The sequence below is a fragment of the Hippichthys cyanospilos genome, chromosome 8 (assembly GCF_059441005.1).
Source record: "Hippichthys cyanospilos isolate Australia breed blue-spotted pipefish chromosome 8, RoL_Hcya_1.0, whole genome shotgun sequence".
NCBI classification, from domain to species: domain Eukaryota; kingdom Metazoa; phylum Chordata; class Actinopteri; order Syngnathiformes; family Syngnathidae; genus Hippichthys; species Hippichthys cyanospilos.
Genome location: NC_142376.1, coordinates 7,559,645 through 7,574,336, shown reverse-complemented (window position 1 = coordinate 7,574,336; position 14,692 = coordinate 7,559,645). Strand labels below are relative to the sequence as shown.

Below are 14,692 nucleotides of genomic sequence, written 5' to 3'. Positions count from 1 at the left end.
CGCAGCCTCAGCGTGGCCCCTAAGGATATGGGTCACGGTCTCGAGTGTGGGAAAGCGCTGACTGCCTGACCATGGTATCATATTTAAAACATGTTACAGTAAAACTTCAACAAAGCTTAGAAAACATTTTGTTGTTTTTGCCATTGCTTTAGGATGGGAGCATGTTAGTGCCTAAAAAAACAGATGTTTCTTTCCTACCTGATAGTAGGCTTTGATTTGCCTGATGAGAATGGAAAGGTTCTGGATGCGCAGCGTGGGGTCGTTGTTCACCTTCTTGTTGGTCCGCTGCACTGTAGCCTTGGGGTTTCTGGTGAAAAATATCAAGACAGTCTTCATTTAAGGCGATGTTCCCTGCTACACTATTGACGAGTGTTGGAATAGAACAGAATTGAGCTGCAGTTATAGAATATTTTTTGTATTTTGGATACCCTACAAACAATTCCAATTGACTATTATTTGGATAAATAATAAAAATAAGAAATATCTATATTTCTAGCCAGATAAAAAACCATTGATAAACACAGAAGACCAAATAACATGTTCTACCTAATTAAGAATGACAACTCATATATATTTGAGGATCACTTTTTTTTAACTTAAATTTAAACTGGCCTTAACGGCACACTAGTTTCCACCTCCACCAAATTTCTCCTCATAAATCTGTCTGCGACACATTTGCCAGCTAAAAAAGCATTTTCAAGTCAGCGTGGTAAAAAGTGATCAGTAGGAACAGCAACCGTATCAGGCTGTCATCTATGCATACTAGCAGAGGGCTGCTAGCTAACGGCTAATTTATGCTACACACAGCTAACAGAAACCGAGCCACCGGTAAAAACTGGGTATAGGTGCTGCATTTTAGTCAGTGAAATGAATTGTTGGGACCCGAATTGTCGATTGAATGACATTTCAGAACAACGTTGTTTGTTTAGTATCGGGAGTTGGGAGTGACAAAAATTTGTCAAGATGCTATGCCGCGACAAGATGCAGGGAAGAATTTCGAAATAAAAGTATATGAAGGCAATCATGTCGATAAATTAATGGCAAATAAGGTTTATTTTTAAGTTGGCCTCAACACATTTCCCGCGTATTTTACACTCACGCAGAGCATTAACAATTATTGCTGTGATTGGATTAACTTTTTTTCTGACGTACACATTAATAAGCGGGAATTTCTGATATGCCTCCAGCATTTTGTTAACGGAGGTTATACGCCCTAAAAGAGAATACAGTAAAGATGGCTTGCTGTTAAGTGGCGAACCCATTATCCAGTCTGCATGTTGAGTGACTCAGTGTGAGTGGAGGCCATCAGCAGCACATTTATTATTGCGCTGCTTATGTTTGTTTTTTCAGTATAGCGATTGAAAGTGCACAAGCAGCTTTAGCTATCCTTTACTACAGATGACTTCACAATCATACAATTACAATCTTGGGCCATGAGCTGCATGGAGCTAAGTGGAGAGATCAAGTTATTTCATTTTCACATGCTTTTGTTGTAAAAGTGGCTTCCTATGCCTCCTGTTATGTTGTGCACTGCACATGGTGAAAAGCACAGATGCAGGAATGCACGCACATGGCATGAAAACATGCATGCGCTAGCTACCACGTGCACGCATGCATGCATACGTTCACACGCAGCCGTCTCCTCCCCCACACACTTGCAGCAAGTTGACCCTAATATATAGGTCACCAATGTTGACTGGAGCACGTTTTCGTGAACAAGAGGGTCTTCTAATAGACAGATCTACAAGTGAATTAGGTTACATGAATGTAAATTCAATTGCTGTATTTGGAATGCTGTGGGGATTCATAATGAATGAATGGTGTCTGTTTTGATTGTTATTTTGGTCATTTTTTAATCAAATGAGGCAAATATATGTCTGAATGTTACAATTTGTATGAAAAGCAGCAGGAGTAGCCTACTTGAACAGCTGAATGTTATTCAGGGTTACTCACAAGCATGTTGTGGACAGTATGTGTTAAATGCAATTAGTAACAAGCTGCAAACGCAACTGTGCTGAGGATTTCAAATCTAACTCAAAACACTGTTTGTTGCCTCGACGGCAACGGCTGCTGATGCGTCAATTAGTCTTTTGATCCGCCCCCGCCATCCCCCATGCTCAACGCTATTAATGCTAATCAGAGACACTGGGCTCTTTTTAATGGGTTGAATTAGGAGTCACATGACCTGTCTCACACCACACACACAAGCACGTGGGGCCTTCAGGAGTACATCATAGGGGGTCTTGTTAACCCCTTAATTAAAAACTGGAGGCTGTAATCCTGTCAGAGTGAGGAGGGAGATGGGATGAGTGACTGAGTATGTGTGTGTGTGTGCGTGTGGAAAGAAATAACAACAAAGGCCGATGCACATTCTATGACACTTAAAAGGGAATGTTTTGGATGTAGCCCCGCTATTCTAAACATGCATTCCAATAAATATCTTTGTGGAATATGAATTAAGCAGCAAAACCTTTTTTTTTTTAATTCAGCTCAAGGGGCAGCCGTTTTGCCACTCATAGTTAACTGGAAATTAAATACCAGTTGCTTAGGGCTAAGTATCAATCATGGCTCAGCTTGTGAACGTCAGATGACCTCAGAAAACAACTGAGCCATGATTGGTCATTGCCTTGATGACTTTTTTAGCTGACAGACAGTAAGTAGCAAAATAGCCGCCCTCCGAAATTAAATTAAAAAAAAAAAAAATACATTTTGCTGCATTGTTCATTTTTCAACTCTCAGTAAGTGGTGGCAATGCACAGAATGCCATTTTTTTTATTGACTTGAATTTCCCCTCCAAAGCAAAAAGATAAAAAATAAATGTTGGCCTGAATCAACGTTCACCAGGTTTAATAACAGTTCGGTATGCCTCCAGTAGTCTAAACACAGTAATATGATTAATATTGGGTTCGTGAAATATGAATAAGCCAAAGATAAGCCTCCCATTTTTATCCATCACTGGATTTTGCCACTTACTATCAACTGAAAATTTTATCACAATTGCGGGTTGGGGTTACCTGCAACGGCTATAATCACAGCTCAGCTTGCAAATGTCACATGCCCAGACTCAGCAAGTAGGTGATCCATGATTGGTTGATTATCTGATCCTTAAACAGGAATGTCATGGACTCTGAAAAGATTCAATGAGCTAACCATTTTAAAGCAAAGACAAAGTACAGTAAGTCATTCCTTGAGAACTGAACGAAACTGTATAAAAACACAAACGATATGAGTCTTGGGGAGGACATGGAAGTCCAGGATAACAAAACGCCATCCAAGTGCTGATGCTGCACACCTCAGACTGAACCCCCTGGGGAACACCAGGCGACAAAATAAGGATTTAATTCTTCAGTGGGAGGGTGGAAAAATCCCAGATATTAAACCCCTTGCTGTTCCTGCTGATACAGTAAACTTAAGGCTTTGGGCAGACAAATAGATTAAGGAGAGACGGTTCAAGACAGAGGCAGATAGACAGTCATGCCTAAGCCAAACCATCATTTGTGTGTGGATGGCTGTCGAGCCCAAATTCAGTAACCATTGGGGATTTCTCCGCCCTCTGATTGGCTGTGCTCTTTGCAGAGTAGTGTTAACCTATATATGACAGGCTGCATTACAGTCAGCATGGGCAGCCACGCACACACGCACAAAAAGGGAAAAGACAGGCTGCATTTGGCCACGCGTTCGGCGAGAGTCAGTCCAAACATAGCAGGCGTCTGTGATTATTTCTGCACACATACACACGCACACACAGCTCGCAGAAGCCTAAACAACCGAGAGGAATCGGGGATGAGCACTTGTTAATTGCTAGTACCAAAGCTAAGGCTTGTAAAAACCTTCAGGATTATTTGTAGATGTCTATTCTTAAATACGACAATCTTTAAGCAGAATATCACATTTTGAAATAATATACTTTAAAGAAAATAACTTATGACAGAATCTCAGTAAGATTAACCCTTGGGCGGTATTTTGTACAATCCTTTGACGTTTACATCAAACGCATTTCACATCAAAGGGAAACATTGGAAAAAAAAACAACAACATTAAGAAGCTAAACTTACACGCAGACGGTGACAACGTGTCAAATTTCACCATTGCACGACTTGGCTAAAATACTGCAAGAATGATGTGGGGAAAAAAATGACCCAAAAATGGTCAAAATATTGAAGAAGGGTTCAAATGTATTATTTACCTCATGGGGGTCGCCATTTTTGTTGTTTGCTGTCAATTGAAAACTACATATTAGTTACTCAAGTAATGACTAATCATGGTACAGCTTCTGAATATCACATGACCAAACATAGAAAACTACATCCATGACTTCCAATTTACTTTTAAGGTGAAAAAAGTTATATATGGTGTGTGTGTGTGTGTGTATGTAGGAAGTACTTGAGCATATTTGTAGAGCGAGGTGGTCCTCTATGGTGACAGTAGCGCCACATAAAAGGACCATGTGACACTTGGTATGTTGTGAATTTCCCTTTCAGGGATTCCCTGCCTCCTTTTCTTTGTCTCATTTCAATTCCACTCTTGTAGCAGCCCATTCTTTACATTCCAAAGCTGGAAGAGAGTTAAATCATTAAAGCCAATGACTGACAAGACAGTCGCCGTCAACAATAATTGCCCCATCTTCCCGACAGTGCAAATGGATTAGGATAGCGCGAGCTCTTCTTTCCTTCGCATAAAAGGAAACAAGGCCCTAATAGAATCTGGAATGTACTTCATTTCCGAAGCTAATGTCTTTTAAATGCAGCTTCTGCTGCAGTTGTTAGCGAAATGTCTTCCTGACAGAGAGGATTATGCTACATGGGAGGGTCTGTCACAAGAAACAGATGGAGGAAGTGTCGACGTTGCATTAATGCGGCACATCGCCATCATATGAAAACAGCCATAACTGCACTGTGAGCTGCATTAAATATTAGCCCGTTTTCGCCAAAGAGTAGTGAACGTTGTAATTGTGTTGTACTTGTAATAAAAATCAAGCAACAAAACGGATGCTTGCTTCATTACACAGTCTATTGTGTTTTAGATTGTGCTAGCATTAAGCTAGCCGAGGCCTTTTTAAACACAAAATGTGTAATTCTCTGTTTTATGTTCCATCTGGCAGGAAACCCCAATTGTGAGTGGCAATGTGAAGTTTGACCATTTCTTTGACGTTTAACATGTCCATGCTCAAACAAACACAGACACATGGGCGACTGCCAGAGAAGCTAGAAAAAAAAAAAAAAAAAAACTCTGCACTTCCTTACAGATTTCCAAAACCAGCCCACTACTGTGTGTTTTTGCCAGATGAGGAGTAAGGGTTCCAAAATCTCAGCAGCAGCACCTCTCTGCATCCCTGCTTGCCTCCTGCAGCTGGAATTTCAACTATGTCAGCTGGCGTTCGCCAAACAGAAGCTCGAAGAAAGGTTGAAAGACAGCAGGGAAGGGTAGAGGAGATGAAGCGAGAAAGAAGGATGGGAGAAAGTGGGAAAAAAAAGTGCCAACGGGAGGTAAAAATAAGAAGTGTGAAGCAAGTCAGTAATATTACGCTATGAGCGAAAACCACACTCGTGTTAGCTTTAGCACAAGGTAGGCTCTGTTTATTCTGGAGTCAAGCGACAATTGTGTGATTGACTATCAAAGAACTTCATTGTGTGTATCTTCACACACATTTGATGATGATACCACTGTGGTAAGCTCAATAACCAATGCTGCATTCGAGACGAGAAATGGGAGGCAGGAAACATCCCGGTTGGGGATTTCTTTGCTTTTATACAATCTACGTTTGATATTTTGTTCGTTTTGCTTATTTAGTCATTTAAATTGGGAAACTTTAACATTCAGCCTAAGAAGGTGTATGGCGTTTGTATATGAATATAATCAACTCCAGTGAGCATCCAGGCTCTCAGCAGGACTTTTGTCATTCTGTCAACATTTTTAATTGGCTCCACTTCACAGAATGGGCAAGCTAATGGGTTTGACAGCAGTGAGGAGGTCATCTAATTGGCTGGGTAATGACTGTCATGAGAGGACAGGGGCGGGGGAGGGTGGTAAGTTTGCCATCTGGGTGTCGGGGGCAAACCGTTAGATAATCCCGACGCCCTGCCGCTGCCCTCTGGACGTCACCTTGACACTGAAGTACACTGTCCTGCCATGTTATCACAGGTAGCTAGCTAGCTAGCTAGCTCTCTCTCTGCCCAGCTTGCTCGCAAGCTCTCTTTCTAGACAGCTAGCTTGCAAGCTCTATATCTAGTAAGCTAGCTCGCGAGCTCTTTCTAATCAACTAGCCCACATGCTCTTTCGTGACAGCTAGCTAATGAGCTCTTTGAGACAGAAAAACAGCCCTCCAGTGTAGTAGTTTACAAAGAAAGTAATAAAATAAATGTATGTTACACTTTTGGGCTTCTCTTCAAAAGTCATTGTTGTGCTCCTAAAATACAGGAAAATAAAAAACACAAAGACATATTCTATTGTAAACTGCATTATTGGTCGTTCTTTGCAGGGGATAAAGAACACCAGTGTGTATTATTTGCATCCATTTTTTTGCTTTGCGCAATCATACATTACTTATATCTCAAGTTTTTGTAAACTTGTAATTGAGGTCACTTGTCTCGCAAACTATACGTGTAATCAAAACATTTGGTGTCATTTTTCATTTCAACAAAATAGTTTTTTCCTACACCATAGTCAACCAGCGTAACACAGATCTATAAATGTAGTCTTTTGTGACACATTTCAATTTAAACAATTAACCAAGCTGCTGTTGTCACGCTAATAAACAGTGAGGAGACAAAGAGTCGACACATAAACACAACAATCAGACTGTCACAGTGGGCCAGTGTGTGTGTGTGTGTGTGTGTGTGTGTGTGTGTGTGTATGGCTTGCCAAGACGACCACTGACAGCTGCCCGACTGCAAAAACAAACGCACACACATGCACAAAAACAGATAACACACACACACTGTGTGTGAGTCCAGTGATGACAGAGGCCTTGGAAGAAGGAAAAAAAAAAAAAAAAGGGCACATGCGCGAGCACACACACTCACACACAAACACACGCACAACCAAAAACACAGACCTGGCTGTGACTGGCCACTTCCTGTCAGGCGGCACACAGCTGCCAAGCTCTGAACACTCATGCCCGGTGCCCCCCCCGCCCCCAACATCTAAATGTGAGCAATAATAACCAGCAATTTGGAAGAGTAAAGCAGCAGTAAACGGAGGAAGCTACTGGATGAAGATGCCATCCAGAAACAGGAAACGATAATCAAAGCGTGGAGCAGCAATTAATTCCCCCTCACGCCTCCTTTTTTCATGGCCAAAGATCAAACTTAGATGCGGCACTCCATTCATGTTCGATAGCATCTCTCTTCAAGAAAATCCCAAATGTTTTTGTTTTTTTTGGGGGGGTGAAATTCCCAGTGTTTGTTATGCTGAAATTTTCCCCAAAATGGCTACTTTGCACTAAATGGGAGAGTTCCTGCTCAGTTTCAGACATATATAGGTGGTGGACACTTTTGTTATGAAAGATGTCTACTGTGTCTACTTAGTGAAGCTGGTGATAAGCGCTACATTTTTTCCAACATTCCAAATCCTTCATAGACACAAATATAACTGTGACCTCCGCTAAGGCTGAACTTTGTTCTCATGCTTCTTTGGAAGCGTGGCTCCAAAGGGTCGCAATGATAATTGTCTTGCCAAGACGTCTGACAGCGTGACCCATCAGTGGCCCACATACGAGGCCCCATTGTGCGCAGCCTACATTCGCTCCCCAGCAGACAGCTTCTAGAAGCTTCCTTCAAGGAGCTAATGTGTGCCTTGAGGGCGAGGTAAGGGTGGAAGGGCAGGAAGGGCGAGACTGCGCATTGTATAGTACGCTCGCTGGACACTTGATTACGTACTGAGTGATCATCGTCTTTCCATAGGGGATTACCGAAATGGAATCTTTTTAATTTTAATCATTTTTTCTACCAATAGTCTCACCAATTAAGTGGGTAAAATATTGAATTGAATTCCCCTATATACCGTATCTGTAACTTTGAATGTGTTTGGCATTAAAAGGTGGGGCTGAGTTGAGTGACAGCATGAATCGTAAGTGGGTAGGTTATGTACATGTAGTGCATGTAGATGAATGGCAGATAAAATAATGTGCATGTGTGCATGGTAGGTTAAGTCAGATTTTTACAAGTGTTATGCAAAAGACGGAGCAGCATAAATATTGCTCAGCATGATAGTAAAATGACACCAAAGGTAATGAAAACTTCAGCTAAAAAGGCCTTAAATTATACTAACAACGTATTATATGGCAATTAGCGCCAGCGTTTATGGCAGCGTCTAGCATAAACTAACCACAAGCTAGCAGCACTAAGGGATTAATATCGTAGGTCAAGAGCAGTTGGATTACATTTTAAACCCAGTTTAAAAGACGCAAATTCTTCGCTTTGATGTTCACAGTGACAGTTGCCACCCATACTCATTGTCTTTGAACAAATGACGCTTGAATCAAAAAGTTTTTTTCATGTATGTATATTAAAAGTGTTGTCTTAAATCTCAGTTTAGATTCATGTAAAACAAAGAAATGTTTATTATTAAAAAAGATAAAAATGCATTTGTAATTAAGGTAAAGTGTATTTGGTCTTCGGTGTTTCCAGTTTTCAACAAGTTATTATTTTTTTTTCTCTTAAAATCAAAAATACTCAACAGTTGCATGAGAGATATGGGATGCACTGATTATAATCATTATTTTCTGATTATTAGTTTTGCAGTTGAAGAAAAGGACAGTAAACTATTGACAGTCTCCTTTTATGAGTACATTTGAATGCTAGATTATGTTTACATTTGCACGCTGGCTTGAAAATTTCAATAAAGAAAAAAATTGAAAGCTGGAAAATGTATATTAGGCATTATTTTACAAATTTTGCAAAAATCCCACCTCGTGGACTCGACCTCGTGTGACATCTCTCCTAGAATGTGTGTCTTCCCATTCCTACCAGTTACATGCATCATGTTTACAAACATAATCAAGTTAAGCCATGCACCACCTTCAACACACCAAAAAAAAGCTGGCGCACCCACTCTACACCACACAAACCCATCCAAAAAAGTCTGAACAAAGGCCCCGTTCATAGTCAAATTAAAATAACCCCAACCCGTGTGACTTTATAATCACACGCGCCCCCGGAGGCGCACACAGCCGTTTTGCACCCCCCCACCCTGACTCTTGGAGATGTCGCATTGCATTCAGGGTACTCACATCTCCAGCATGACCTCATTGAGGTAAACTCCATCCACCAATTGCACATATTCTGACAATTTGCTGCCATCTGTCTCCATGGGCTGCCCCACTGTCTTCACCTGAAGGAAATAAAACCCACACCTCAAATTAACCTCCAATTTGAGTACATGAACGTTTCTGAAGAATGGACTTACCCAGCAGACCAGAGGTGACAGCATGAATTGCTCCAGCAGGGGGCTAAAAACCTCACTTTCCATGTTTTACCAGCACGTTGATTGCAGTATATTGGAAAGAAATCGGGGAGGGATTAGGTGACAATGTGATGTTGGACTCCACTCATGTGGTCGATTGCTTTAAAAAGAGGCGCATTTCGGCTGCTTTGAGCGGGTGTTAGAAAAGGGGTAACAAAAAAATTATATACATTAAAAAAAAGATTAATCCAGAAATGTCTCGACACGACACAGCTGTTCCCCTGAAGCCATTTGAAAAGCAGCCGCGTCCAAAAAGGCGGTTAAATCCTGGATTGAAAAAAACACCGTCGTAAAAACACACACGGATATTTAAAAATATATATAAAAAAATGTGAAAAATAATCCAGCCTTAGATTCCAGAGAGCACTTTCAGTCCTCGTGTCAAAAAAGTACGTGTACGTCCATTCATCCGCTGGTCGCTAATGGGACTGAAGAGTAGCAGCTGAGGAGACCGAAGCACCGCCCCCTCTCTCTCTCTCTTCTCTCCATCACTCACTCATGCACTCCCCCTCTCACGCGCGCATCCTACTCCGAGAGAAAAAATAGTGCTGGGCTCAAAGATTCTCGTTTTCAAATTTCATTTTATTTCGCTTAATAAATTTACTTAGTTAAGTATTCATTTATAAAACACAGCGAACATATTTCATATAATTATTAATTCAGTTGTTTAAATTAGTAAAGGAAGAAACAAAAAAACAACAAAATAGCTATCGGGTACATAGCACATTCTACACCGAAAATAGTGTCAGATAATTTTATGCATGGGTTTCTGGGGTTTATTTTAACCCTTGTGCAGTATTTTGATCATCCGTTGGGTCATTTCTTTCCACCTTTCTCGCAGTATTTTTTTTTTTATATAAATAAAATTACTAATGTTTTATTGGTCTGACAAACAAAAGAAAAATTGCAAGAAAGAGAGCTGCGTAAACCTGCATTACAAAAAGTTATGGTCAGAAATGGAAATCCACGATGAGTGAAGCTGCAAAAACTGGAAATAATGAGGGAACACTGTCATTATTATCAGTGAAAAGATAACTTGCGCTCAGCGTGTAAATGCAAATGAAAGATACCCCGCAGCTAAAGAATGAGGTGATAAAAGTTACGTGTTGACGTTGACAGATTAAGACGTACACATTACAGTGCTTTTGGTGGGTCAGCAGTTTTCATGTTCATACACAGATCAATGCTCAGTGCTTTGTCGACACATAATCAACAAGTGATTGATGACTCTTTAAAACGGCTGAACTGAGATCAGAGCAGCAGCTCCCTGAATGCCATTTTAGACGATTGCTTGCCCTAAAAACCTTGAGTGCAAGGATGGAGACCATCCTGGTTCCTTTGTTTTAGAAGGACAGATGCTGATGCTGGAGACTAATCCACATCTTCGATCTACCTGTTGAATGCATATATACAGTACTTTGGATAGCACACAATTCCCATGGAAAGAACAGTAGTAGTAGAAAAACAATAATTGAAGAAACTCATTCGATTAATGTATTTGTCTACACGTGGTATATGCTCGCAATGACAGACGTTTATCCAGTCTTTTCTTGAGGCAACATGACAACCTAAAGGCATTCAGCAAAATTTATCGTATGGCATGACGGAAAGAGAATATTGATCTGAAGGGACCTTTACCTGGACAACGAAGGTCTTGCTGATGATCTCACTGCTGGTGCTGCGATAGGAAATCAATGTTTGACAAATAATTCTCCCTTTTTAATGATTCAGACCCATGTGGACTAATGACATAATACCACAGGGAAATAACGTCGGCGTATTGTGACCTTTTGCTTCTCAAGAGTAAAGGATTCATAGTTATCATATTTTGTAATGCATGTAGGTTTTAGAGGAAATAAGAAAATGATCAATTAAGCAGTTCCCTTGGTCTTACACACATTTTTGAGGCATCCATACATTTATAGCCAGGTTCTTTTTTTTGTCGCTTACATTATGATTAGACTTTTTTGCAGGAGCAGCTCTGTTCATGACTTTCATTATTACACAAACAGGCGTGAACCTAGTGCGTTGGGACAAGGCTGCGGCTCCGACTGACCAAGAACAGAAGGTAAAAAGGGCGGTTTTATTTAATATTCATGCAAAAAAACAAAACAAAACAAAAAACACAGTACAGTAAATGCGTTTAATTTAGGTTATTTGTGATCTGGCGCTCTCTTGTGGTCACTGACAGGATTGCCGGTATATTCGACTTTTTTTTTTTTTTTTAACCGACACAAACTTGAATGGCGAGCAAATGAAAAGACTCTTGAGTGGACCATATGTTGTTATTAAAGATGAAGGAAGCCCTTTCTTTATAATCAGGCGACATGCAGCCTCAGTAATATAAACACAGTATTCTGATTATTATTGTGTTTGTGGAAGATTAATGAAGTGGCAAAAAAAAAAAAAAAAAAAAAATCTAACAAGGGTCGCAGGCTTGCAGGTGCCGATCCCAGCTGACTTTGGGAACTACGTGGGATGTCCCCCAACTGAACTGGTTGCCATCCAATCGCAGGCTATGATTTATATGAATATCAAAGTTCATTAAAGACATAAAAAGCAAAATACAAAGAATTGAAATGCTATTTTTTTTATTAAATACACTTCAATATTCCAGTAATAACCAAGCTATGAATAACAACCATCCACACAAACAGCTTTGTAAATGCACCACTGTCATGATTTTTAATTCAACGTTCATGCATAAAAAAATGGCATCCAACCGTATTCTATTTTATCCTTTCTTTCAGTTTTTTTTTGTTTTTTTTTACAACAGTCGCATCAAAAAGCTAATAAGGCTTTCTTCTACTCTGTGACATGAGTGATTTTCAATTGTCCATCCAGTAAAAGGTGAAAAATGACTAGAAATCACACATGCATATTTCATCATCATCATCATCATGTAAAACTGCATATATTTTCATATTTGTGTATGGTCGCTGTGGCTTTGACAATAACTCTCTAACAGGTGTTTTTCCTTTGCAAACAGTAAATATTCATATGATGCAAAAGCTACACAGTGAATGAATGTGTTGAAAGTTTAGGTAGTTGGTGCAATCACTTGCGGTTTGGTCACGTGACACATATATACAACAATTAAGACTTAAAAGTGGAACCATACCCTGTCTTGGTTGTCGGGTTGAAAACAAATGCAAGCCTGAAAGCTGCAGTGATATCACGGCTTGATCAACACTCCCAAAACTTAAAAAAAAAAAAAAGAGTGATATGTGCTGTGTACATTAGTGTAAAGTTAAGATCATCCTGATAATAATAATAATAGAAAAATATTTGAAATGTTAGTAGTAAGGGAAAACAATGACAAATATCACAGAAAATGAATTGCATTGAAAAAAACTTATGAAAACAAATATAATCTTAGTGGGTATGTGAAAAATAACAAAAAAATAATGAAATACAAACTCTAGGAAAAAATTTTGCCTTAGGGGGGAGAAAACTAATCGTAAAAAAGGTTGCCAAAATTATCAGGAATAAAATAATGATACATAAACTGATGAGCAAAAAAGAAAAAAAAAAGTTAGACATTTTTTTAAATAACACGACCATTATTTAAATGGAAAAAATAGTATTTGATTACTTCAAAATAATACAAAAATTAAAACTTGAACGAAAAAAAACCCCTTCATAATCTTAGTAGGAAAAAATAAAAACAAAATGGAAAAAACGTTGTGTGAAAAAGTAATTTAAAAAAATTCATGAAAAAATAAAAAGAGCATTTGCTTTTACATTTTAGTTTTTGTGGGGAGGAAACAATGAAGAGCAAATAATAAAATACTAATATTAAAATAGTGAAGGGATGCATTAATAATGCATGAAAGTTGTTATTAAGACTATCATGAAAAAAAATTAGTAATTATAATAATACAAGCTGATATGCAAAAAAAAATTTTTAACGTTATAGTTTTTAAATAATACTAACTTTATTTAAAAACAAAAACAAAAATGCTAAAAAAAACGTTGGGGAAAAGAATAAAATAAAACAATAAAATTAAAATAAAAGACAATATTTTAGTCTCAATGGAAAAAAAAAACAATTATGAAGAGCAATTTCCAAAACCAAGAGAGGAAAATATTAAAAAGTGCGCAGGGGAAAAAAAATAAATCAAGAAAATAACACCATTTGAGTCTAAAAATGAAAAAAATATTACAACAAAAATAAAAAAATTGAAAGAAACTACAAAAAAAGCCAATTAAGTAACGGCAGTCCAGATCTGTGATAATCTGCAGCAAAGATCCGAGTAGCTGATAAACTATTACTAAAATGAAATGACTGGCGAGCAATGTCATCATTTCAGAGACGCGACATTCGAGCGAGTTACAACGGTGCAAAAAGTATTTGCGCTATGCTTCCTCTTAAAGGGACGACATTGGCTTGCATGTGCTCATGTGACTCTAGAATGTGTGCGACAGTAGCGAAGGGTTGCAGCAGTTTCATCCATGTAAACCCTTGTCCAGTTCTGACTTTGAAAAAACACCCAAAACACGAAACAACAAATACAACATTTACAACAAATAAAGGACCTGTCGCTTGATTGCCTACAGCAAAAAAGTCCCTCACAACTCTTCCTCCCACCACGCCTTGAATTTTTTTCCTCTTTTTTTTTCTTTGCCTCGTGTTTCAGCCGACAGTCCGCGAACATGCTCGTTGAAGCCAAACACACAAATACGGCAAGTCGAGATGGACGATAAACACGAGACGCGGGAGAGGGTGACATCATCATCATCATCATCACGATTAAGACGAGGGAGGAAGAGGAGCAACAGTCGGAGAAACAGTACAGGCCAGTGGACATGGAATCATGCTTAAACACACGGATGTATGGAAAATCTTCGGAGTATTCATTCCATATACTTCGTAACCACCCGAAGTTCCATGTACTAGTACGCGCTTTGTCCTCAATGATACGACAATTCACTTCAGTGTGCTAGCTCTTGTTCTGTTTATTTTCCCACTATATATATATATATATATATATATATATATATATATATATATATATATATATATATATATATATATATATATATATATATTAGGGCTGCACAATTATAATAACGATTATTTTGGTCAATATTAAAATCACGATTATTCATCATGTTTTGTCAAACATGTCTATTTAATTCGTTTTTTTATAATGTTTTTCTGCAGTGCTGTAGTTTAGGTATAATTGAGTACTAGTAGGCCGGAATTGGACCAAACCGTGTGGAAAGG

The 14,692-nt window shown here is 38.9% G+C and overlaps 1 protein-coding gene across 6 annotated transcripts in view; it reads right to left on the bottom strand.

Moving 5' to 3' along the window:
- Positions 1–9,859, bottom strand: part of ccdc88ab (coiled-coil and HOOK domain protein 88ab) — a 52,454-nt gene extending 42,595 nt beyond the window's left edge. For 2 of the 6 annotated variants that reach the window (XM_088421092.1, XM_088421094.1), the window contains exons 1-3: positions 9,406–9,859; positions 9,230–9,330; positions 199–307 (exon numbers count right to left, since the gene is read on the bottom strand). In XM_088421092.1, the coding sequence (XP_088277218.1) occupies positions 199–307; positions 9,230–9,330; positions 9,406–9,468 (273 nt within the window). In that variant the 5' untranslated portion in view covers positions 9,469–9,859. The remainder of the gene's footprint in view (positions 1–198; positions 308–9,229; positions 9,331–9,405) is intronic. The other 4 variants (XM_088421095.1, XM_088421097.1, XM_088421093.1 and 1 more) reach the window with 3 other exon arrangements.
- Between the last annotated feature and the right edge of the window lie 4,833 nt (positions 9,860–14,692).